At 42.8% G+C, this 27,129-nt stretch overlaps 1 protein-coding gene across 2 annotated transcripts in view; it reads right to left on the reverse strand.

Moving 5' to 3' along the window:
* The window catches only part of FAT3 (FAT atypical cadherin 3), a 741,111-nt gene that overhangs the window by 290,536 nt on the left and 423,446 nt on the right, over window positions 1-27,129 (reverse strand). For both annotated transcript variants that reach the window (XM_078658413.1, XM_078658412.1), the window contains exon 4: window positions 3,023-3,337. In XM_078658413.1, the coding sequence (XP_078514539.1) occupies window positions 3,023-3,337 (315 nt within the window). The remainder of the gene's footprint in view (window positions 1-3,022; window positions 3,338-27,129) is intronic.

Genomic DNA, 27,129 nt, shown 5'->3' on the forward strand with positions numbered 1-27,129 from the left:
TTCTATGAGAACCTCTGAAATTTCATTCATGGGAGCCTCTATAAAAAAAGGTTTGTTTCAACATTGGTTAAGGAACGAGGTGGAGTGATCTTCAGGATTCTTTTCCCTTTGATCCTAAGAACATTTACAGTGCATGGTGAATAGTATCCATTTCTAAATGTAAAAGATAACTCATATTAAGACCATCTGGAATAGAACTTTTTCAATAGTTTTACAGGATCATGCAGAGCAGTATTTCCAATATCTATAGAATGGGATCTCATCAGGTTACGGCATAGGCTGGAGTTGACGTTCCTGTCTTCAATAGCATCCGTTTGGGATGGTACCATTAACAAGACAGTTACTGATGGAATCAGGATGGAAGAAGTGAAAAGACCAATTTGGCAGGGTATTGAACTTTTCAAAATGTCTTCTCAAGTTGATTGATACATCAACCAAGAAACTCGGCCAAGACTGTGCTCACAAGCGTTTAAAAGATAACACAGTGTTATTAACCACACCTTTGTTCAGGTGCTGTTATCCATTGTTTTCTCTTAGCATGCAGTGTAGAGGTCTGCACCATTCGGTTATGTTAGTTTATTTGTTTTTTTGTGAATTTCAACAATTGCCACCTGCCATTTGCATCTCAGAAAAAGACAAGTATTCAATAGTTTAAACAAGTGGATGTTTTCAGAGATAGGTTCCAGGCTGGAGAAATAAAAGAAGCAGGCCCCATGTGACTGAGGCCAAACTATGGCATCAACACTGACATTGCAATTGTTTATCTCAAATTACTAGATCGTTTGGAAGAGAGAAGCTTATTTTGTTGAAAAGGCGGGCCATTTGCAAATATCACTTAGTGGACAATGCACATGACAATGTTCATTTTGACAACAGGAGCCCATGAAGCTGCCTGGAAATTAGTACAGGAACCATGTGACGATTGCCATGGAGTTCTGTGCAATAATCATACTTCCGTAGTCTCCTTATAATATATACAGGGAGGCTATAGTAAATGCCGTTGGCATAATCTACTCCCAATGAAATTTTAGAGATAAAAGACTACTACTGTTAAGACTGCTGAGATGAAGAAAGAGTTCTTTAAAAAGTTTTCGTATAGAAGAACCCAATTATGACTCTACGGCATGGAAACAGGGAGTCTGTCAGAACTCCCAGGTGATTATACTGTCCCATGCAGGACAGAAATCAAAGGCAGAAGGAAATAGTTGCTACCTGAAGGACACAAATGATCTCAGGAACAAAATTAATTAAGTTCCATTGAGTGAACTAATAATTCCAAAGTTTTTGCACATAATCTGCATGGTCAACATGATTATGGCTTTGATGTCGGGAACAAATTTGACCTTGTACTTGTTGGTCCAGTTCGGATCATGAGGGAGATTAGAAAATGTGGGACGCTCATTCCTGATTGATGTGTAGATGGAGAGCAATCAATGCATCCACATATTGTACAGTATATTTTGTATTGTTTCTATACAGGCTGTTGTTGGCATTGGTAATGAGGAGGCTTAACAACTATTCATTGCCTTTGCCACTAGCCTATGGCTCAATACACACTATTAATCCAGATCTTACAATGGTGCCTTCCCATGATTTAGAAGCATAGAATGCGTTTAGATGTTTTCGTCATTTGCTTTAAGAACAGCCCAGGTAAAAATTGGATGCTTTCCTAGACTAAATTCCCATGGTCAGTCTCTAATACCACCAAAGCCTGGACCACAGATTTAAGAACAATTTTTAGATGTATATTATTTGAAACTATCTGAAAATGTGTAGTGAATGTCAACAAATCTGCAGGTCTCTATGTTTTCTCCACCCTTTGCTGGTGAGCAAATGCAGGAAAGACCAAAAACTTACCCATGCAGGTACATTTGCTCTTGCTGCAAAATTCCATCGTACTGGTGTAATTTTCATCTGAGAAAATCCCATTTAAGGGTATCAAACCCCACCAGACATGATTCTTTAACAAATGCATTTACTTGTGTACCTAAGGCGTCATTATTTACACAAGTAGGTTTGTGAATAGAGTCCAAGGTGAAACTAATTAATCAGATAATAGCTTCGGTCAGATTTGCAAAGTAAGTGAATTTGTGGTTGGAATTCCCAAATTGAGTAACAAAGAATTATGATGTGAGGACTTTTCCAACATCCAATTTTCTCTTACTGTTGAACTCCTCTTGAAGATTTTTAAAGCCGAAAGGCAACATTTGGTTTGTCATTTGGACAGAAACGTTCCTCTTGTAGTAAGGCAGCTTTGCAGCCATTTGCTGCAATCTGCTTCTTTCTGGTAGGCAAATGACGCCGTAAGTCAGCTGCCTACAATGTCCTAGGTGTTGAGCCAGTTACACTGTTGAGGAAAATCTACTAGTTTTGCAGCTGTTCTGCATTTGTGGGATTACGGTTAGTGTTGGAAAAATAGGTCTTGCCAGGGGTAGTGGCAAAAGAAAGCCAATGGGAATGTTATGAATAACAACAGGGATATACCTTGGAGAACATTCTTAATTCTCAATTCCTTTTCCCAACCAATTAAAGTAATAGATTTACAGCTAAAACAACACGGGTTCAGGAAGAAACATTCAAATGAGTGTGAAAAAGTCTGAAACACCTCCATATTTACAAGTTCATATTAAAATCTATTTTCCATATGGAGGAAAAATGAATAATTAACACATAAAATTTAGATTCACATTTTCACCTTGCAAACACCTGGGAGAAAATAGTTGGAAGCAGGCATACTTTTGGAAATTTATAACTTGCAAATATTTCTTAAACCAATTCTTGGGATTTTTATGAATCCTGAAAATTGTAAAAAAACAAAAGCAATCCATTTAATAAGAGGAACTCCGTAATGGACCAATGCCCATTTTTTTTATGAATCAGCCCTTTGTGGTGTAAGTAGAACTCAGTAATAATATCAGGTCTCACACCAAATACATGAATGCCTTGCTTTAAATTCTGAAATTAAAAAATTAAGAAAAATGAGCGCAACACTATGTACTTCTAGTGAGAAGATTGTCCTTACTGTTAAAATGTCATAGCTCCCTGCTGCAAACTGCTTCCTGGAAGACACCATCCCTGTTTTAGGGTCAATGAAGAACTTCCCGTCATCGTTGCCGTCGGTGATGCTGTACGAGATCTCCGCGTTGGGGCCTTCGTCTCTGTCAAAGGCAAACGCCCTGTATATTGGTTCCCCGCGCTTCTTGCGGTCTCTCTCAGGGAGCTTGATCTGATAGACTTTCTCTGGAAATTGAGGTTTGTTATCGTTTTCATCCAGCACTTGAACCACCACCCAGACCGTTGATTGCTTAGGAGAGGGCCCGCCATCCGTGACTGTCACCTGTAATCACATAGGAAATAATGACAACAGTTTAAATGCAGTGGCATCTTTTCCATCTCTTTATCACACATTTGTTTTCCATTTGGAAGGGAGACATCTTTCATGGCCCCAGTCATTACCTTGAGTGTGACAGTTAATTTACCCAAATACTCCTTTATTGCCCAATGTTCCTTCATGAATCATAGCTTTGAAAAGAAGTAAACCTCTGCTGTACACAGAAGGGTATATCTGCTCCTTCAATATAAATCCCTTTTACCATTGTGTCCATAGTCAACAGCATTCTACACAATACAATGCAACTGAGAGAGGAGTGAGTGACACAGAGATTTTCCCTTTTACATTAAAGTATAGTAGCAATATTCTGTGACTGTTATTACGTCATTAACATAGATTATGGGTAGTGGTGTGTGCAACTCACATGACTTGACTGTGTGTAATTACGTGAAATTCTGCAAAAACTAATAACGGCAGGGCCGGACTGGCCGTTGCGGGCACCGGGCAATCCTCCGGTGCGCCGCAAGGGTGGGGGCTGGTTTTGGGCCCCTGGGGGCCATTTTTGATATAGGGCTGTTTATGCAGCTTAGCTGCAAAATCGGCCCTGTAACAAAATCGGCCGAAAACCGGCCCTGACAAAGAGCTCGGCGGCACCCCCAACACCCCGAGGGGGGCCGGTCGAGCACTTTGCCGGGGCCGGTTTTGTTTCCCAGTCCGACCCTGAATAAAGGTATAGGAATCAGGTATTTAGCTCTATATTGTAGTGAAAATTATGTCCTTATGTCGAAAATGCACTAAAACAATTGTGCAAAAACACAACAGATAATAGCTGTTCGCATTCTTGTCTTTTGCATTGTATCATGCCCATACATGGCATAATAACACAAATTCAGGAATTTTGTTTAACAAGCGCAATGCAAAATTCCCAAAATGATGTGAGATTATGTCCACATGACAGAACTTTTGCCTGTGCCTAGTTACAAGTCTTTATTTAGCACTATCATAGCCCACAGCGGTGGGCCATATATAAAATTATAGATGAGTAACAGTGAAATGTTTTTCACTGAGGGGTTCTGAGTGATGTCAAATAGATAACAATAGACACACATCTGACCCTGACATAAGCGCTGATCTCATGCATTTGGGAACCATTTCTTACATACAAGGGTATACCCCTGTATTTATTAGGATAATTAGAGCATTTTTGATGTGGTGTTGTAACACCAAATGTGGTACAAAAGTCATAAATCTGTAAATATTGCTAGAAGACATGTCATGATAATGCCCACTATCGGTATAGTGCTAATCCGGCGTAATGCTGTGTCTTCTTGCTGTAGTGTGGGCATTCCGACTACCGTACTACCGACATTCCTTCTACCCTGAAGATTTTGAACCTGAATGTGAGGTCTGTGTTGAAACACTACCAGAACATCTATGACCTCATTGAGGAGGAAGTTCCAGACTTATTTGCCATGACTGAAACGTGGCTACAGGATGCCGACACCGCTATTACTAATCTAGCCTGCCCACCCGGCTATTCTATGTACACCTTGAATAGGCGGTGTAGGGGTGGCGGTGTAGCCCTAGTGGTAAAATCCATCTATCCCTGTGTCTGGACTGCCCTAAGCATCTCTGGGTGTGAAAGTGCCTTGTTCAAGGTCTCTGTCAGCCCTGAGTTTACCCTGTCCGGGATGGTCGTCTATCGTCCACCCGGCAGTGATGTGGTGTTTAGGAAAGCTTTCCCTGATATTGTTGGCCCTCTGGTTGCAGACTGTGCCAACTTTTCTATCATGGGAGATTTAAATCTGCATTTCGACACCCTCTCTGGCTTGACGGTACGTTCCATCTCCTCCGACTTGGAGGCCTTTCAACTCCCTCAGATGGTTTCCCAGCCTACCCATTCAGGGGGGCATACTCTGGATCCCTTGTTCACTAATCTGCCGGGGATTCAAATTACCTCTGTTTCTCCGGTGGAGTGGACAGACCACTTCTTGGTATCCATTCTATGCCCTGTCTTCGCCACCCCTTCCATCTCTTCGGCTAGATGGGTTCAGAAGAGGGCTTGGAAAAAGCTTCGGTTAGAAGACTTCCATCGTCTTCTATTTGAGGAGCCGCTCGGCCCTTTGACGGATGTAGAAAAGGGGTATGACCTCTTCTGTTCTTGGATCACCAGGGCCTTGGACTCTCTGATACCTATTGTATCAACTAAAATCAATTCCAGAGAGTCGAGCCCCTGGTACGATGGCGCCCTTCGGGCCCTAAAGGGTGCCTGCAGACGGGCTGAGAGGGCTTGGAGGAAGACCTATGGGGCTGATCTAAAAGCCGCATACTCCAGGTCCGTCAAGCTCTACCATCGAGCAATTTGTCGAGCCCGTGCGGCTTTCTATGCCGCTGAATTCCGGAACAGTTCTAATCCGTCGAAAGCCATCTTTAAGGCCGTTAAAGATCTTACGACGAAGCGGACTACCTCTACGACCGAAAGCTCTCTTTCCCACTGTGAATCCCTTGCATCCTACTTTTTAGGGAAGGTGCAAGCTATTTATCGGACATTCCCTGGTACAGGGCACAGTGAGGAAAGTACTAATGGGGTTCACCATCAGACCACTCTGCTTGTTTTCCCCCCCTCACCTCGGACGGTTTTGACAAGCTTGCATCGCAAGTTAAATCTGGATCTCCATCCGATCCAGTAAGGCCTGCTCTTTTTCGGGATCAGGCTTTTATGGGGCGTTCAGCTGTATGCTCCCTCGTCAATCTGTCCTTGGAAACGGGAGTTGTTCCAGCCAAGTGGAAACAAGCCGTGGTGTCCCCAATTATTAAAAAGCCCACCCTGGACCCATCTAAGCCTGAAAGTTACCGCCCCATCTCGTTGCTACCCTGGCCAGCCAAGATTACTGAGGCCCACGTCAATCTGGCCCTGTCTGAGCATTTGGTACGAACCAATGCCCTCGATCCCACACAAAACGGATTCCGTGCTGGGCACAGTACGGAAACCGCATTACTTGTGATGGTGGAACATCTCCGGGCAAGGTTGGATGCTGGTCAAACGGCGGCGCTTATTTTGTTAGACCTTAGCGCCGCCTTTGACACGGTGGACCACAGCATCCTCCTGCACCGGCTCGAGGAGACTGGTATTGGCGGTCAGGTGCTGCAGTGGTTCCGCTCCTTTTTAGACGACCGCTCCTTCTGTGTTGCCATCCCTCCCTTCAAGTCCAACTACCAACCGCTGGCCATGGGGGTTCCGCAAGGGTCCTCGCTGAGTCCCACGTTGTTCAATCTCTACGTGAGACCGCTGGCTGATGTCGCTAGGCAGTGGGGCCTAACTTTGGTCTCATATGCCGACGACACACAGCTGGCGGTTACTCTCAGCGGGGACGCGGAAATTGCGGCCCCCAGGTTTCAGTCTGGACTGAAGGCGGTGGCTAGTTGGCTGACAGGCAACTGCCTTCAGCTTAATGCCACAAAGACGGAGGTGATGGTCGTCGGTAAGGGAGTGGAGCTGTGGGGCGACCAATGGTGGCCTTCAGAGCTGGGACCCACTCCGATTCCGGTGTCGGAGGTGAAAAATCTGGGGGTATGGCTGGATGCCGGCCTCTCCTTTGTAGGGCACACACAAAAAACTGCGGCCTGTTGTTTTGGACTCCTAAGGGGCTTGAGACCAGTTCTCAAGTTCTTTGATGCCCCAACCAGGCAACTGGTGATCCAGGCTACTGTCATCTCTCGCCTGGATTATGCCAGTTCTCTCCTGGCTGGGGCTAACCAGGCCGAACTAACCCGTTTGCAACGGGTTCAGAATGCCGCGGCGAGAGCGATTGTTGGCCTGCCCAGATTCAGTTCTGTGGCAGGTGTCCTTCGCTCTTTACATTGGCTTCCGGTTAGGAAGCGCATTCTCTTTAAGATCTTGTGTCTTGCTTTTAAGATCCTGAGAGGTATCGGCCCGGAAATTCTGTCGAGCTGCCTTTCCTTTTATGTCCCCACCAGCAGTCTCCGCTCCCAGGGTTTGGCTCTTGCAGTGGTCCCCAGATTCAGGCTCAGTCGTATGGGAGGTCGTTCATTTAGGGTCATGGCTGCATCAGCATGGAACTCCCTTCCTGTTGAAATCCGTCTGATGGAGGACCTTTTGACCTTCCGGAGGGCGATAAAAACTTTCCTGTTTTAGTTGTCTTGATCTTATTTTCTGTTGTGTTATGTTCTGCCTTGTCTTTGCGCCGGGACGCTCCTTGGCTGGAGTATCTGTGCGCATAATAAATCACCCTAACATAACATAACATAACATTCATGATGTGAGGGTGCCTAACGCTAGCACAGGGATTTTAGTGGTAATTCTTGGACAAGTGAGTGTATTCATGGCGTGATGGTGCCTATCACATGTAATCAACTGTCTTCATAATTCTGGCATATTAGTGGTAAATCCTGGCATATTGGGCCAATGTATAACACAATGATGCCCAGTCTGTGGATAATGTTGACCCTGGCATAGTATAGGCATCCGAGGTATGATGGTGCTCACCCCAGGTATAATGTTGCCTATGACAAAATGGTGGGAGTTCTATTATGGGAATCTTTGTCATGGGGTGCCTCCTGGCATAATGATGAAATCTGTCCAATATATTGACTTCCACAGCATGACAATGTGATACATGGGAATGCAATGCAGAATGTATCCATACGTGTACTAGTATGTGTGAAAATGACAAGCTGACGTTTGGACAAACATGTATTTACTAAGAAGAAAAGCTGGTCTTTTGAACGAAAAGTAGTGTTTATGAGAATGGCAAGATTTTGATTTGGGGAAAGTGTAGATAGCTAAAATCAAATTTAAACAGAGGAATGGGTCTTCACTGACCAAGAGGAAATGTAATACTCATTGTAGTGAAGACTCCTATAATCAGTGTCTCCATAATTCTCCTTTGACTCCAATCTTCTTTAGCAGCAGAAATTAAACACCCTGTCAAAGCTCTCTTAAAATATGATGACAATTAACTTCTAATCTCACATCTGGAAACAGATGGTTTCAATTTACTCCCTCTCAGCAGGACTCTGTAAAGATGTCTGCACTAAAATGTTGACTGCTGTTATCTTTTTAATAGAACTAGAATCGCGTTTTATACCTTCATCTACGTTAAGACTGATCATAAACAGTGTGTTTCAAGTGCCACCCCAAAAACGTATGAAGTCAGCGACCATTATACAAGCCAGTTACTCAACCACTAAAACACCTGGGAACCTGGGTGCGGAAAGATGGAAAGATGGAAACATCTGTATTCTGCCTGCATGCCAAATAGTGCCTATTTTGTATCCTTTGAAAACAATTTTAGCATTGTTTTCCTCACTCGTATATATATATATGTATCAAAATCGTCGCTTTTGACTGCCCTGGTGAGCAAGAAGATAAAAATTAGACCCAGGTATTAGTGCCAATCAATGATTCTTTATTTGTTGACCAGCCAGTCCGCCATGACGTGTTTCGACCCCCAATCGGGTCTTGATCACATGATATATATATATCCTTTTTTTGTTTTCACCCCGCTACTCCTGTATTTATATAATTGTCAAAGATGCTAATGTTTTCGGGGTCAAATCAAATTAAAATTACAAATGAAATTATTACTAAAACCATTAGGATGCAACAGAACACTGTTCTGTCGCATTCCTACATTTTACTATGCGAGCATGCATTCTGGACATAAACCGGTAGTAAAATGGGAGGTGCTGTTCATCCCTGCACTTCATGCCTGCCACGTGGATGCAGAGATCTGCCCCCTCGGCCTACAACTAGAGACTGTGCACCCATGGAGGACCTGCTGGGGGCTCCCAAAGTCGAGTTCCGACAGCCTTTCGGTGTCAGAAAGTCCAGCACGGAAAGGCTTCCGAAACCTGACATTGTAATCTCAAGGGCGGAAATGCCCACCCTTGAGATTACAGGCCGGCTTCTGACTGGCTAAAGGGCTCTCCAACTGAGGGTCAGAGCCTTTTTACGGCTGCATCATATTCGGCCCCTAAATCTGATTTACAAAGTATGATATTTAAATGTCAAAATACTGATAGACCAAGATCGAGCAAACATTTATGGTATACATTTTTTTTTTAGAAAAAATTGTTTTTAGGGACAACATTCAATAGGCTTATCCAGGCATAGTTATTAACCTGGCTGGTAAGGTTCCACATGTAGACGACCGCCTTTGTGATGCACAATCGTGCTCTTCTTGGTACAGCTGTTTCCCTGTTCCACTATGGGACATTCGATAGGGCTGCCTAAATGTGGTGAATGTGTAAAGAAGGCCTATTGCAAACAAAAAATCGCAGCTGTTTACGAATTTGCTGGACCTTCCGTATTACAGGACGGACATTGTTATTATGGATAGTATTGAAAAAATGTACTGGTAGGCTCCTTGTAGGCCCTCAAAGTCAACATGGCACAAAGCCTCTTCACTTGACAGTTTTGCTCCCCCTTCCATGCAAATGAATATTATACAATAATGCCATATGGACTCAGTGGCATACAATGTGCCACAAATTACGTTTGTTGATATGTAGATGCATACATACAATTGTAACGTCCATGGGGTAAAAAATTAATGGAGGTGAGATTGCTCACAGGGTTTAAAACCCACTGTAGAGATTTGTGTAAAACGTTATCACATTCAACATTTTGTCTTTCTGAAGATGATAAAATGCGCCCCATTATTAAACTGCAAAAGAGGTTTCGGTGTGAAATAGGTGCTATTTAAATAGTCACTTGATTTACTACTTCATTTCACTTCTCCTGTGGTGTCTTCTCACCTTTCCCACTCCCTGTTAGTGGGGTGAAGGTTGTATCAGCATAACCCTGACGTTTCACCCCTCCAAAATAAGCCACCTTGCCATGTTTAGAGGCTGTAACAGATCATTTAAAGTGCTTTGAATCGGTAGAAGCCGAGAATGAAGCACTATAGCCAAACAAGTTAAAATTCCATTTAGACAGTATTTACCTTGGACATTAAAATCAGTTCTAATGAATTAAGTTATACGACACATAACAAATAGGGCCTTTATTTTGATAGACTAATCGGCAGTTCAAACCCTTAGAAACTCAGTACCAGCCCTTATGGGCCTTGCACGGTCAGACAAGGTGACTCCGACTTTAAGAGGGCAGCCTTGCTCTTTCCTAGACTTTGGAGGTAAGGCGTCTAGGCCAGCGCCAAGTTAAGGTTCTTATAGCGTGCGGTAATAGGGGCTTTTGATCCATATCTCACACTTTATGAAAACAACAGCGATCTCTGTGGACTGCGGGCCTCTCCACGCCGCAGCGTTCGTGAGGAGACCTGTCAGAACCTGATGCAGCCGTAATCCTGGAATTTGGCGGAATAACAACAAGAATGGAGGCAAATATATGACGTCTCGTGTACCGTTCCAAAGGACAACACAAGGCCGGGCTAGGTCTGATAAGGCCTGCATGCTGAAGGTAGAGGTATGCGGAGATAAGCAAAAATAGGTCACTTCCACATGCAAACCACATGTGCACAGAAGAGGCAGTCACAGTCACGAGACAAGGGATATGAAAACAAGCCGTGAGAAAGTTAGCAGAGGGAAGTTTGGGCTAGAGAGAATCAGAGATATAGTCTGGGTTGTCTGAAGCTTTACGCACGCGAGTAAAGTGTCCCTGTGATGAGCATTGTGGGTGAACCGTGAATGTGTAATGTATTCGGGGGCATATTACCAAGGGTGGCGATAGGCAATTATCGCCGGTTTAGTGGCCGTTTTCGGTCGCTAAGCGGCGATAATTCTATCGCTCTATTAGCAAGGTGTCGCTAACTGATGTTAGCGATAGCTTTTAGGCGATAGCGAGCGGTTTGGGGCCCGCTTTGCATGTCAGCGATATTTATCGCTAATGACATGCAAAGTGGGCATACCCAACCTGTTAGCGACTGAAAGCAGTCGCTAACGTCGCTATCGCCTATTAGCAAGGCAGGCGTAGCGATGGAAATATTCCCGCTTTCGCCAAAAAACGAATGCCTGCTCAGACCAGTTCTTAGCCATGTTATCCAATGGGAGGTGGATAACATGGCTAAGAGCATTTTGTCGCTAATGCGTGAATATCGCTGTATTCTCAGCGATATTCACGCATTTCGCCGCTATCGCTGGATATTTTAGCACAATGGAGAAAAACGTTGCTAATAGCAAGTTTTCTCCACTAACATATCCAGCGATAAAAAAATATTCGCTAAGCCTATTTAGCGATAAATATTGCTACTTGTTGGTAATATGCCCCTCAGTTTGCCCAACTTTATGCCCTCTATGTGGTTCTGGAAATGGCCGTGCCCTTTCCTCATCAGTAATTTTTGGAAAATGGTTTTCCTCGTGACTTTGAAATGGGATGAATGTTAGCGACAGGGATAGGGTAGTACAGCAAACTAACTGCTGCTAGCAACACTCACGATGTACTTTTCAAAGTTGTGAAAGAGAATTATACCGCCCAGCTCGACAGTTTTTAGACGATTCGCAAAGCTTTTGCAATAGGGTTGCAGATTATTTTATAGAGGAAATCTTAAATTTATGATCTGATATTAAGGAAAATTTGGACACTTTCTCTAGTGGAGAGGACATGGAGGACCAACGGTCAAGGAGCCCGCGGCAACTCTGTCCCCCTTTCCCCATATCCTGTGCGTAAACTGAACTCTACTTTTGCATCTGAAATCAGGCTCCCTAGAAGATCCCTGCCCCCCCCCCCCAGACTTACACCAGGTCCCTGACTTGATTACTACTTTTTTTGGAAAGAATCTATAGCCAGTTAATTTGCAAAGGAGTTAATCCACAAATCAGGAAAGAGGCCATTGTCATTCGCATTAAAGAAAAGCCTGAATGGGAAGGCAGAAAATTTTTAAAATCTGTGCCCGTTTTGCTTCTGACCGCACCTGCAAACATTTTTGAAAAATATATGAATCGGACCTTGGTGAGTTGATTTTTTTGCAGAACCTGCTCGACCCCTCACAGAATGGTTTCCATATCGGTCACTGCACCAAACAAGCTCTAGTAGGTGCAGCAGACCACATCCGCTGCCGGGTGGACCAGAGTAGCATGGACATCCTGGTCATGCTGGATCTGTCAGCAGCATTTGATACGGTGTCCCCCTCCCGCTTGGTGCAAAGATTGTGCCAGACAGGGGTGAAGGCTAATGCACTGGCTTTACTGGGGCCCCTTCTCACTAATAGAACCCAGACTGTCAGCTGCGGTGACTTCACGGTGGAATCCTTACAGCTCCCTTGTGGGGTGCCACAGGGGTCCTCGCTCAGCCCCACATTGTTTAATCTATATGTGGCACCACTGGCAACTCTGGTGGGGTCATCTGGCTTCCAGGTTTTGTCATACACATATGACATCCAGATTATTGTCTCAGTGTCTGAAAATAGGATATTAGTGGCTGAGAAATTCAAACTCTGTATGTTGGAGATTAGGACCTGGATGAGGGAAAACTGGCTGAAATTGAATACGGAGAAGACAGATATCCTGATCTTTGGGGCTCAGCACACAGTATGGTCAGAGCTGTGGTGGCCAGAGATGTACGGCCTTCCTACCTACTCCAGTTGCCTCTGTTAAAACCCTAGGAGTCATCTGGACTACAAGCTCATGTTTTTTCATCATTACAATTTTGTAATAGATCCTCTCATTCATGTGGAGCATCGAACTTCAGTAGTCATTCCATTAATTTCCTTTTGCCTTGACTGCTGCAGTGCACTCTAATTAAATATCAATAAATCTCCACTCAATAAACTCCAGGTTTTTCAAAATGCAGTTGTCTGTTTGATATTGAACATTAACAAATGCCAGTCAGTGAGGGAGGTCTTGCACTTTTTACACTGGTGACCTTTGAGGAAGTGGATGATGTTCAAAGCATTTTGCAGGGTCCATCCAGCACTGTACCATCATGGACGCTTCCCCTCTGGTAAGCATTCCAATAGAATTTGCCTAAAAGGCAGTTGAGATCTTCTTCTCTGAGGAAGGTGATTGTTCCTAGGTTTTGGAAGGTGAGATAGGGTGTCCACACATTTTCGGTAGAGGCTGCTAAATTGTGGAACAATTTGCCAATGCACATTGCTAGCTTAACCTCTCACATGGCCTTTCATAAAAATTTGAAGACGTGGTTATATTCTCTTCCATAAGTGATCCTCTTGTGGATAGCTACTATTTTGTTGGTAGCACTCCACGCCATTAAGGCCACTGCCTCCGGTACTGAACTATTCACCAACAAATCAGATTGCATAAGATTGGCACACAAAAGACCAGGATTGGAAACAGTGTCCGTAATGACCTACAGGGAGGTGGTCGCCTTAGCTATCAATCGTGTTTTCTTGCGGCAACTTAAAAGGGACATGAGAGTCATTATTTTCATGAGAGTGAACTTCAGAAACAGTAGTTTTTTTGGGATAAAAAGTAAACAACTTTGCGCGCTTACAATAAATGCACATTCTCAAGAATAGTAAGGAATGGGGAAAGTGGAACTCACGCTGGTAAAGTATTGCAAAAGATTAATGTATAAATTAGCCTTAGACTTCTAAGCATTGAACACATAAATAAATAAACCCAAGGGAAAATTCAAGAGATAGTATGTCTTTTGTGCAGAACCTTCTCCCGAAAGAGAGGCATCAGTAGCAGAAACAGCAGAGCACTGATAACCTTCTCTCAAGCTCGGATGTATGTCAGTACAACGTGATCTTTTAGATCACGGTATTTGACAACGCTGCCATCACAACGCAAGTCGTTACAACGACTTGCGTTGGAGGACGCGGATTGTGGAATATTTTAATTTTATATTCCAACACCAGTCCATGTAACAGTAGAGAAGGTGTTGGAATATAAAATTACAATATTCCTTCACCAACAGCATGATCCAGCGCAAGTCGTAGTAACGACTTGCGTTGTAATGGCAGCGTTGTTAAGGTAGTGCGGTGTAAACACCGCGTTGTAAACGATGTTCCCCCTCAAGCTCTATACTAGACCTGGAAGTGGCACACCCAGTGGTGAGCATCATTTTACTGTTATCCTTTGGAACTTACTAGCCCCATTACCAGAGTACACTGATGGTGTGTGTGTGTGTGTGTGTGCGCGTGTGTGTGTGGACATGTAAAACCCACATTGCGGGGGCTGGCTGGGTCCTAATAGAGTTAGTTAACCTTGTCACACCCAGACAAACACAATCTTTGTGAGGACCGTTGCATTGTAAGGACCGGTCCCCGAAGTGTGTTTAGGAACTTTCGAGCGAGTTTATGGAAAAACTAAAAGCACAGTTAGATTTGCCTCAGTGACCTTTATAACCTACCCTACTATCAAAGTGGGGGTGGAGTTACAATAGTAATTACACACTTCATTATGGTCAAAGACCGGTCCTCATAATAATAGGTATGTTATGTTGTGTGTGTAAGCTTGCGCGCATATTCATCCTCACAAGTGTGCATATATCTGTTTGCGTGTCTGCATGTGATCGAAGGCAACTAGAACATTTCCATTGCGTACTAAAAGGGCTACCCACTTCATACCCACTACCACTAAGGAAAGGATCAAAGCCTACACATGTTTCTATGGTAAACAGTACATATTTCCTCTAGGATCAATTCTGCACCCCATTCCTTTCAATGCCTCTTTAAGAGAACTTGCTGAAGAGCTAGACTGGAAAGTATACAACTTAGTATAGGCAAAAATCACACTAATCGAGAACAAACCCCAAAGGGAGCGATGACAAGGAGATATTTTAGATATCTAAGCACACTGAAATAAAAAATATGGCAAGTGAAATACATGACAGGTAAGTGTAAAATCCTTTGCATGAATACACATAGGCTAGACAGCAGCAGTAGATTGCATATGGTACCATGGGCCATCTACTAGTGAGAGAATGATGAACTTTCCATTTCTAATGACCTAAAATGTTTCAGAGTCCTCTGAGAAGCCCAGGGAAATGGTGATTAACAATCTTGAGGACAATCAAGACTTTGGAGAGATGCAAGAACAGACATTAGTGGAGTCTGGAGTAGAAGAGGGGAAAAGATAGTGCCTTTTACATACTTTAGAAGCAGTAATCAGTAATGTCCAAGAAGAAAATGGATCTCAACAGAGGCCAGGGCACACGCAGAGAGAGGAAGCAAGAGAAAAATATATCAGCGCTGAAAAGATGCTTATTAGATTATGCTCTTGGTCCTTCTTTACTGTCAATTTCTATATATGTTGACATCATATGTACTGCACTGGTGCTTGTCCAAATATGTGCATCAATCTATCAAACGTTGGAACCTGTGGGCAAATGCTAAAGTTGATTGCTCTATATCTGAGCCTGCACCACAACAGGATTGATCTGATTCACAGACAGAGATGAAACCAGTCTTCCTAAAATATTCAGTACCACCGTGTTGGCAGTTTGCCCATGGCTTGAATTATGTGGATGTTAATTGGAGTAAAAGATTCAATTCTACATAATGCACACTCAAAGGAATTCATTTAAAATATAAATAAATAAATAAATTAACTAGAAACTAACCCTGCCAATAAAAATATCAATAATATCCCACCCAGGATCGAAAATAAACACCTGCACAGTGGGATTACGTATTAATGCTCTGAAATGCAAGAAATTAGAATCAGAGATTGATAAAAAAAATCTCTAAAATCAGCAAATGTCATTGCAGAAATGTAATCGGAGGAAGGGGGGACTGCTTAATCCCTTCCGCGCTCATGACGAGCTCAGCTCGTCATGAGTTACGACGCTCGTACGCTCATGACGAGCTGAGCTCGTCATGTAACGCGGTATTTACAAAAACGCTGCGCACAGCGGGAAAACCGCTAGCGTGCATGCGGTTAATTTACCAAGAAGCACATGAAGGTTTAGCTGAACAGAGTTGCCTCATGACGGAGGGGTTTAGGTGCATTAAATTCCCTTTGATTGGGTGCAGGCGACTGAATCACTGGATGGAGTTTTGATATCCTAAACCTGTCTCTGCAGGTGCCTGGTTAAATGTAATATCTGGGCATAGACACAGGCACTGATTTTCAAAAGATTGGCTTCATAGTTCCAAATCTGCAGTAAAAAATGAAGATTCTTAAAGAATTGCAACACAACTTTCACCGTCAGTTCTCTCACACATCAAAGAGGTATTGGGAACGGCTTCGTTACAGTTGCCTTATTCCTTAATTTTCATAAGGCAAATAGGGCGACATAAAAGATTTCTCTGACCTCGGGGTGGGGTACCAGAACAGTGATTTCTCTTTTCTGCAGGTCTAGCATTGCTAACCAATGACAAAATGTTTGACTGGAGTTTACCTTGCGCAAGGAGCGGTTGGTTGGATGGGTGCCCCCGGTTATCTTCTGTTACAACTAGAAGCTTTCTGTTTCCGAACATCTAGAAGCTGTGAAGAGGTTCTCTTTGCATGACCCAGAACCTCTGTGGAACAACTTTTGCTCCCTTAATGGTCCTGAGTGACTAAATTCAAAGCACTGCATCTTCTTTCTAAATTGGGGCAAACTAACTGCACACAGGATTTGATAAACCTGCTTTGGGGTGAAACAGGGCAGTAAAACCCAATCTCGAGGCACGTGTATTTTATCCTGGGAGCTTGTAGCCTATAGGAAGGCATTCAAGGCAGCTTTTTGCTGCTTTCTTTGGGTTTAGAGGGACATAGCACCTTAAGTCTCATTCAAGTGTGAATTTATCAGGAGCAGCCTGACATGAATTAAACTTTCTCGGTAAGTGCTGGGTGAAATTAGATTTCATCCAGCTGACAGCACTGATACCTTCTATGACACTTCTTCATGTTTTTGGTGGATGTTGAAGGGTTACTTTGGAAGTGTAGGCTTCCCTTGACTCTTCCATCCCGTGTGTAATTTAAAGGCATTTCATTTTGATTAAGATTCAACATGTCGTTCATGAGTCGGGGGAAGGGGCGGTGCTCTGAATGAGATTGCACCTGCAAAAACAATACAATAAGCTCGTATTCCAGGCTGGGGCTGCATTCGATCCCATTCCAGCCAGATTCTATCAGATCTTGTTGAGATGTCTGCTACCTTCATGCCAATTGTTAAGCTCACACATATATTTCACACTTCAGGCCTGTCTATGGGTGAAGAATTCCCACGTGCTCCAGAAATGATATTTTATTGGAAGAATGTACTTTATAAAATATGCTGTCAATAACAGGTAGTAAGCTTTTGCAGCAATGCTGCTTTGCCTTTCTAACCATTGCATACATTCTTACAGATTTAACCAAAGCTAAGTGTTATGTTGGCCTCATAATCATTTTGCACAGAATCATAGTGAGGTCTGTTTGCACAGATTCATAGAGAAGTCTGTTTGCACAGAAGCATAGTGAGGTCAGTTTGCATAGAGGCATAGTGAGGTTTGTTTGCAGAGAAGCATATTCAGGTCTTTTTGTATATACGCATAGTGAGGTGAGTTTGCATAAAAGCATAGTGCGGACAGTTTGCACAGAAGCATCGTGAGGTTTGTTTCCAAAGAAGCATATTGAGGTCTATTGACTTAGCGGCATAGTGAAGTCAGTTTGCCTAGAAGCATAGCAAGGACAGTTTGCACAGAAGCATAGTGAGGTTTGTTTGCATAGAAGCATATTGAGGTCCATTTGCATAGACGCATAGTGAGGTCAGTTTGCATAGAAGCATACTGAGGTCAGTTTGCACTGAAGCATAGTGAGGTTTGCTTGCAAAGAAACATATTGAGATCTATTTGCAGAGAGGCATAGTGAGGTCAGGTTGCATATGAACATGGTGAGGTCAGTTTGCATAGAAGCATAGCGAGGACAGTTTGCATACAGCCAAGGTGAGGCCAGTTTGCATAGAAACATGGCAAGGACAGTTTGCATATAAGCATGGTGAGGTTAGTTGGCATAGACGCATAGCGAGGACAGTTTGCATACAGCCAAGGTGAGGCCAGTTTGCATAGAAACATGGCAAGGACAGTTTGCATATAAGCATGGTGAGGTTAGTTGGCATAGACGCATAGCGAGGACAGTTTGCATACAGCCAAGGTGAGGCCGGTTTGCATAGAAACATGGCAAGGACAGTTTGCATATAAGCATGGTGAGGTTAGTTGGCATAGACGCATAGCGAGGACAGTTTGCATACAGCCAAGGTGAGGCCAGTTTGCATAGAAACATGGCAAGGACAGTTTGCATATAAGCATGGTGAGGTTAGTTGGCGTAGACGCATAGCAAGGACAATTTACATATAAGCATGGTGAGGTTAGTAATTCAGGTCACACACGTAAACATCTGCCAATTTCCAGTTAAAAAATATAGTGCTGAACAGGCTAAATGCGTAGACATGTTTATCTAAATTCACGAAGTTGGTGTTTTCCACCACTGAACAACACATTTCAAAGCGTCTGCCTTAGGATATAAAAGAGCACAAGCTTTGAATGATACATTGTTCACGAAATCCATATGTTGCACAAACTAAAATAAACATTGTAACTTGGTAGGGAGAATTTTGATGTGGTTATATAAAAGCCTGGCCTACTTGGTCATGGATGCCGTGCAGTAAATGCATTTCACTTTCTTTATTTATTTACCACGCCTAGGTCTATTGCATGCTAGAGGGATGACGTCAACAGATTTCAGATTTTATACTCTTGGTCTTCCTTGGTGGTGCTATATTGGGCAAGACAATCAGATGTGTGCGCATTTTGTGCAAAACCACCGCCGTGGGAAATATGCTGAAGAAATATACTGTTCTGTTTGCACATACATTTGCACAAATTTCTATTTAAAATTCAGGTGTCATTTTCCGAGCCTCATATTTTATGCCAGTTTTGTAATGTTCCCTTAATCCACAGAGTGCTCCCAGCTGCTACTTTTTTAATGCAGTGAACTTTCTCTTCACCCGGAAACATTGACTAAACACAAGCTCGTTGAAACCACAGGGCTTACAGAATAGCATGGTAGGAAGGTGGGCTACATTTTCATTAGGTGACTTAATGGTTAGATGAATTAGACATATTAAAACAGTGTTCATCTTGTTAATTAAATGCCATAACATAGAGATGCACATAATATGTATGATTGTGTGAATGAGTATTTATAGAGCATGCAGATTTTCAACGACTCAGCAAATAAATAGACGCAGAATATTAATGGGCGCACTGTTATATGTTTATTTAATTGTAAGCCACATAATTAGCTGAGTGCTCGTGCATTAATAACAGGAATAACAACATCGTTAGGGTAGAATTTTGGCATATTTCATGATTCATTCAGGAAGCCAATTTATTAAAGGCACATATTCAATTGATTTATGACTGCATTTTAAATGTTTCTGAATTGTCCTTTACATTAATAGAAAAAATACCACCACAGAAGCCACACCATATAGCCAACTGGCCATAACAAAGGGCCCGATTACGATGGCGAGGAGACCACCAATGACAGGCTTTCGATGGTGGTCTCCCTGCCATCGGTGACAGAATCACCACCCGCCAAATTACGATGGCAGGCATTGTGTTGGCGGTAGGGAAGAACGACCAACATGTTTCCGACCGCCTGGCGGACAGCCCTCGATCCCCAGAATGGCGGGGGTGCCCGTCAGGCACTGCCATGGGGATTACAATATCCCTTTCCGCCGGTCATTCTGCTGCAGTCAGCCTGCCACAAAACGTCAAGTGGAAACAGATTTGGGGGCCAGTAGCGGGCCCCCAAACCTCTGGGCCAGGGACATAAGCCTACATATCCCTACACCACGTGGTAGGCACTACATGGTGCCTGCCACATACTGTAGGGATATTTGTTGGGTGTCTTTTTTGTCTTGCGGTGGGCGCTGCAGAGCGCAGCACCCGTCGCAGTACAAAACATGGGCAATGCGACCGGCACCGAATTTGCCCTGTGGGACCGCTGCCTTGTATGCGGTCGGTCATAAATACGATGCTATGGTGGACGGGCTGAAGTCCGTCTGTCATCGTAATGACCCCCATAGTTCTTTGTTTAGGTAGACGTCACTTAATGTGGCTCGCAGTCTAAGCACCACAGCTAACTCACAATCCTATGCACACTCATAAAATTACATTACATTCATATTTCAGTCATTGCACAAACAAAAAGAAGAGTAGATTGCAATATTACGTTCTTTGTCTTTTAATTCTCTACGCCCAGACAACACGTGTTTCGTCATAAGGGGGTTACCACACAACTTCTTCATGGCTGTCTGGCTTGGGCTGTCTGGCTTGTCGAGTGTCTGTGTTCTTCTCTCCTCTTTGCCGGTTTTACTTCCGACCCAGCCTGTCAAGTATTAGTATATCCGCCTGTATGTTGGCTTGCCGCTTCCCATGTAGCTATTTCCTCCAAGCGAGTATGCTTCCTCATTCAGTTTCTCCTGTGACTGTGTGGTGATCTGTAAGAACCGGAAGCGCTCGACAAGCCAGACAGCCCTGAAGAAGTCACGGGGTAACCCCCTTACGACGAAACACGTGTTGGCTGGGCGTAAAGAATTAAACGACAAAGAATGGAATATCGCAAACTACTCTTCTTTTTGGTTGTGCAATTACTGAAATATGAATGTAATGTAATTTTATGCGTGTGCATAGGATTGTGAGTTAGTTTGGGTAACGACTCTGGGGTTGAGTTTTGGAGGGTTCAGGGTGATTCCCCTCCCCTAGAGCACGGCAAGTGAGCAGAGCTGGATGCTTAATAGCAAGACGTAAATTTGTGAGCGCCAAGGAGATCCTAGTTCTAATTCACCCCAGCACGACATTAATACTTAAGCACCACAGCTGTTTTACATACAAATAAAGTGGGTAGTTTGCTGCAAGACAGAGTCATAATTGTGATTCAAAAACAAGCCCCCAGAAAACAGATTCCTTCATTGCATTCAAGGAAGATGGTTGTATTATTTGCACGCATTACTTGGTTGGATGCATTAATGATAATCAAAAGGGGAAACATCCATAACTAATACATTATAAAAACTGTTAAATGTGACTAACTAAATGGGCAAAGAAAACCAAAATCAAACCAGTAAAACACAAAACCTAAAAATCATAAAAATAAATTGCTAACATGTGCATAGGCACTAAAGGCAGCTAGTCTGTTTTTCCACTGATACTGTAAAACGTGAAATTTGGTTAATGCATGTTGGCAAGCCTCCTTTGCTTCACTTTATCATGGAATCTCTTGTTTGCAGGCACCTTTGATCAGCGAAGAACAGAGACCCCGTTTGAGTTGGACAGCAGAGGCCCCTCGCCAATTTATCTAAGCTTAGAACCCTTACCACCACTGTACAATGTTTCAGCAGCTTTCTTATTCTCTATGGGGTTTTTTTCCAAGCAAAATGTTAAATAAGCCGCTCTCAAAATGGCGCCCCTTCTACGTGACGCACAAGAGAGGACCCAATGTTACCTTCAACTGCAAAGCCTTTACAGCGTGTTTTGCGGGAGGCTGCGTTTGGCCCTTACCCCCTTGAAATAAGTCCTTTTTTCACACCTTCTTTTCTCAGGAAGATGAATGCACGCTGTCATTTTAAAATCAATTCCGTAGAAGTAGGCCAAGGTAAACACGAAAACAACATTGAAAGGCAGGACTGACGAAAAGATAAATACACCGAAAAGAGGAGGAAGAGAGGACTCGACTGTGCGGTCTGGAAGAGCAAATAATGGGCATGACAATTTTTTTCTGGAACGGAAACACGGTCGCATTATACTGCTAATCTTTCGGAAGGTGGGCTGTAAGCTCACAACACAATGGTAGGATACAGCTTCGTGTGTGGCACACGCAGACAGGTGCAGAGCTGCATAGACTCAGAGATTTCATTCGTTTTCAAGAAAGAGGTGAGTGACATATTCTCCCTCGGAACACAGAGGTGCACTAGGCGCACAGACACAGATTATGTAATTAATAAACAATTGCTTCTGGTATACAATATATTTATGAAATAAAGAATTTAATGAATACATATATATATATATATTCAAAAATCGGCGCTAAGAACCCAGACACAGGTGGTTCAGCAAGACCCAGCTGCAGCATTGGACAATAATGAAGTGTCAGCAACGGACACCATTTCGCTCTCCAGTACATCGAGCACTTGCGGCTCATTGTCAAGTTTATTGGAGGACAATTCACCACACGCCATCCTCGACCTGGGCGAAGAAATGGATTTTTTAGTCGAGGCCCACATGCAGTCGTTAGGTCCGCGGACGCGATCACGGAACGCAGGAAGAGGAACAACACAAGGCGTAGGGCAAGAAGGAAACGTGCAAAAACCACCGCAGCCGCAAAAAAAGAAATGGTTCAAAAAGAAAAACAACAAACAATGATTAATGCAAGCACCATTATCAATCTATCTGACACAACTTTAACTATGGCTGAGCAAGAAATACTCAAGTTGGGTCTTAATTTTTGTCCTGAGAGCTCATTTGACTATACTAATACAAGAGCTGATGTCTTTTTATACATTCGGAAATTAAAACTGAAGAAGTTTTATGCCATTAAATCCAAATCCAACGTGAATTCATCTACAACTACTGGGGCAGCCAATGTTATTGATGTACCCCCATTGGTTCAAGCTAGCGACGCCAGAACTCTCATAACGCTATGCAATTTGAACAGCGCAGCAGCCCCACCAATGTCCAACACTGATGTCCCTGATACACAGAGTGAGTTGCGGGAGATCGACATTCTACAAAGGGGTGCTGGTGAGAGCCCCTTCAAACCGAAAAGCAAATTTGTCCCCGTCATGCCAAAGGACGCAGTGGACATTTATCATGATTGCATAATCGAGGATTTGAAAAAACTTAACAAACAAATCCACACCAGAAAAGATATGACCAGTTTTCAAACCAAGCAATACAACAACTTAATGGCCAAACTTTCCAAAAATCAAGAGGTTATCGTGAATTCTTCCGATAAAGGAGGCAACATTGTTTTGTGGCAAAAAGATCAATACATCAAAGAAGCTAAACGACAACTGGAAAACGCCAATTGTTATGTAAAAAGCAATGGCGTTGAGTACAAGCACGCCAAAGACAATGTTAAAAAGATGCTGTTATCGTATAAAAGAAACAATTTAATTACAGCTACTGAATGTGCTTTTCTTTTGGTGGAGCATCCGGTTATGCCACATATGTATCTTATTCCCAAGGTGCATAAAATGCAAAATCCAACACCGGGGAGACCCATCATCTCGGCGATCAGAAGTATGGGTGAGAACATTTCACGTTACATTGACTTTTATTCACAGGAGCATGTCCAATCGCTGCCAAGTTACATCAAAGATACAGGGGACTTTTTGACCAAGTTAGAGTCAATACAATGGCAAGAAAATTGGTGTATCATTACTTTGGACATCGAGTCTTTGTACACCTGTATTAAACACACGCAAGGCATTGAGGCAATTAGACATTTTCTGGGACATAAATCCTGTGCGTATTACAGTCATAACAAAATGATATGTGACTTGGTGCAATGGTGCCTCAACAACAACCAATTTCTGTTTGGAAAAGATATTTGGAGACAAATACGCGGTGTTGCCATGGGATCCTGCTTCTCCCCCAGCTACGCGTGTTTGCACGTGGGGCTGTGGGAGGAGCAGGACCTGACTGGTATTCCTGGTTTTGAACGCATCAAGCATTGGATGCGTTTTATTGATGATATTTTCTGCATATGGGAGGGTGATGTAAATAGTGCTCAAGTATTTGTCAACGCACTCAATACCAATCATTTCAATTAATTTTTTACATTTAACATCAGTACTACATCTGCTGAATTTCTTGATGTTCACATCAACATTAATGGTGACATGATTGGCACATCTTTACACAGGAAACCCACTGCTGGCAACAGTATATTACATGCCAGCAGTGGTCATCCTAAACATGTCATAACCAGCATTCCTTTTGGCGAATTGTTGCGTTTAAAAAAGAATTTGCAACACACAAGAGAAGTTTGAGGAAGGAGCCGTTGTGATGTTAGCCAGACTCCAGGCAAGGGGATACAGCAAAAGCTGTTTATCCCATGCATTAGAAAAGAGTAGGGCAAGATCAAGAGTTTCCTTACTGACACCTAAACCTCCTGATAGCAATGCTAATGCAGATACGACTCGGTTAATAACCACATACAGCAGACAGCACCGCAAAATAAAATCCATAATTAACAAACACTGGGCAGTCTTAAAAACGGATGGTGTTTTACGTGATATGACCCCAGACAGACCAGTGATCACATTCAGGCGAGCATTTAGCATGCACAGCAAGCTGGTCAAATCCAGCCCTGAATTACCTGGAGTCCATCAATGGTTTGGAGGTAAAGGCTTCCACAAATGTTCCTCATGTCGAGCATGCAAATTTGGGCAGAACATCACCCATTACCGCACTCCTTTCTCTGACATAGAAATACCAATTCATGGCAATTACAACTGCCGAACGGAGTTTGCGGTTTACGTCCTGACGTGCACCTGCGGACTGCGCTATGTGGGCAGAACCGGTGCCCAGGTGCATGTCAGGATACTGCAGCACTTACGTGCCATTGTAAACCACGATAGTGCTTATCCGGTGGCGCGTCATTTCAACAGCAGACACAACAGGGATCTGTCGTGTCTTACATACTATGTCATTGACGCTGTTGCTCCACTCAGACGCGGTGGTGACCGCGACAAACTATTACGCCGGCTGGAAACGCGGTACATTATCAAGCTCGACAGCAAACAACCCAATGGGTTGAACGCGACTGAGGATATGTACAACTTTTTGTAGAAATGTTGATCAAGCGCACACACTCTATAATGGGCACATGCAACACAAAATAGGTTTCTGCTGCCACATCATCAAATACAGAGTGTTGAAGAATATATATGTTTTGAACATTATGTAATCCATAATAGTGCACCTATTTTAGGTGATCTGCAGTCCGATTTTTGTTTCTGAATTGGCTGTTCAGGTTTTCTGAACAAGGCAGTCTTTTAAATAGTCATTGGTTTAAAAGAAATTTCTTGAGGTGGTTCATTTACACTGTGAATATAGTTGAGCACTTTTTTTCACTTTTTGTACATAACATTTTTTTTTTATTAATTTTTTTTTTTGTAAATAGTCCTTAAATATTTATGGGATATAAAGTTTGCTATATATAAATTTTAAATAAATATATAGGACTGTAGCTCAATATCATGGTTATACACTGAGGTGCATCTTGGTGACATATTTTCCTGTCTTCACAAGTTCTGCCAAGCTCTGTATCAATTTTCAACGGTACTATGATCAAAATTCAACACTAAAACCTGCATTTAATGCCTTATATACTTGTGCATTGTTCTATTTTTGATTATAACTGTTTTAGTTGGGAATTATGCATTTAAGCATATCATTTGAATAATCGCTCTATGGACAGTCTTTTATGCATTTGTGCAGTCAAGATATGCAAAGTTTTTTAAAGTATTTGTACAGTAATATACAGAAATTTGCAAGAATTGGTGTTTAACATGATGAAATCAACATCAGGCATTAATTTTTGTCACGCGGTTTTAAATGTGTTTAATGCAACTGCAGCTGGCAATGCTAAATGTGTACTGTGGCTTTAAATTGTTCATCACAGGCTGTAGGCTGAACTATGTGATGCACATGTGGTAGGTGTGGCCCGTAGGTGGGGTCAGAACTGCAAACATAAAAGAAAACTCCAAATAAGAAATGTGGTGTGTGAACAAGAGTACGTTAGTACTCGAAACGTTACATTTTTGAAAGGCTTGTGAATAAAATACAACTTGCCTGGATATCGTGGGGTCCGCCTCTTCTTTCGCCGCCTGTGTGTGGAGGTTTTGAAGATTACGTGATATATATATATATATATATATATATATATATGTCAATACAAAGTGCCCGAAAGCTTTTGAAAGCGCACTCTTAGCAAACTGTACCTTCCGGTCATTTTCAAAGCATGGCTGGCGCTGATATTGTTCTGGTTATTTTGATAGACCTGACGCGTTTCATGGCTGCTGCCAATCATCAGAGGTCGCTTAGTTGAAGACTCATGCAGGCAGTTCTGGTTCTTTTAATTGGTTCTTTTCATGCCGCGCCTTCAGTGGGCTGTTCGATATTCCAATTGCATGCTGGTTACAGTAGTACCATCCAGAAACATAATCTTTCCTATAGTAGGTCCTGCTTTTTTGTCTTGATTTTTAAGCATATTTTCACCCATAGTGGGCCCAGGAAATCAGAGCGAGCATTTGTTGCCACAGTTCGCCCAACCGTATTGGTCCGGATCCAGTTCCGAACACGGCTTCCTTGGAGGTGTACGGACGGTGCGCTTTCCGCGACAGGGCTGCCGCGTGGAAAATTGTCAATACAAAGTGCCCGAAAGCTTTTGAAAGCGCACTCTTAGCAAACTGTACCTTCCGGTCATTTTCAAAGCATGGCTGGCGCTGATATTGTTCTGGTTATTTTGATAGACCTGACGCGTTTCATGGCTGCTGCCAATCATCAGAGGTCGCTTAGTTGAAGACTCATGCAGGCAGTTCTGGTTCTTTTAATTGGTTCTTTTCATGCCGCGCCTTCAGTGGGCTGTTCGATATTCCAATTGCATGCTGGTTACAGTAGTACCATCCAGAAACATAATCTTTCCTATAGTAGGTCCTGCTTTTTTGTCTTGATTTTTAAGCATATTTTCACCCATAGTGGGCCCAGGAAATCAGAGCGAGCATTTGTTGCCACAGTTCGCCCAACTTTGTATTGACATATATATATATATATATATATATATATATATATATATATATATATATATATATATATACACACATACATACATACATATATATATATATACATATATATATATATACATACATATAT

This window comes from Lissotriton helveticus, chromosome 8 (assembly GCF_964261635.1).
Source record: "Lissotriton helveticus chromosome 8, aLisHel1.1, whole genome shotgun sequence".
In the NCBI taxonomy this organism is placed as follows: Eukaryota; Metazoa; Chordata; class Amphibia; order Caudata; family Salamandridae; genus Lissotriton; species Lissotriton helveticus.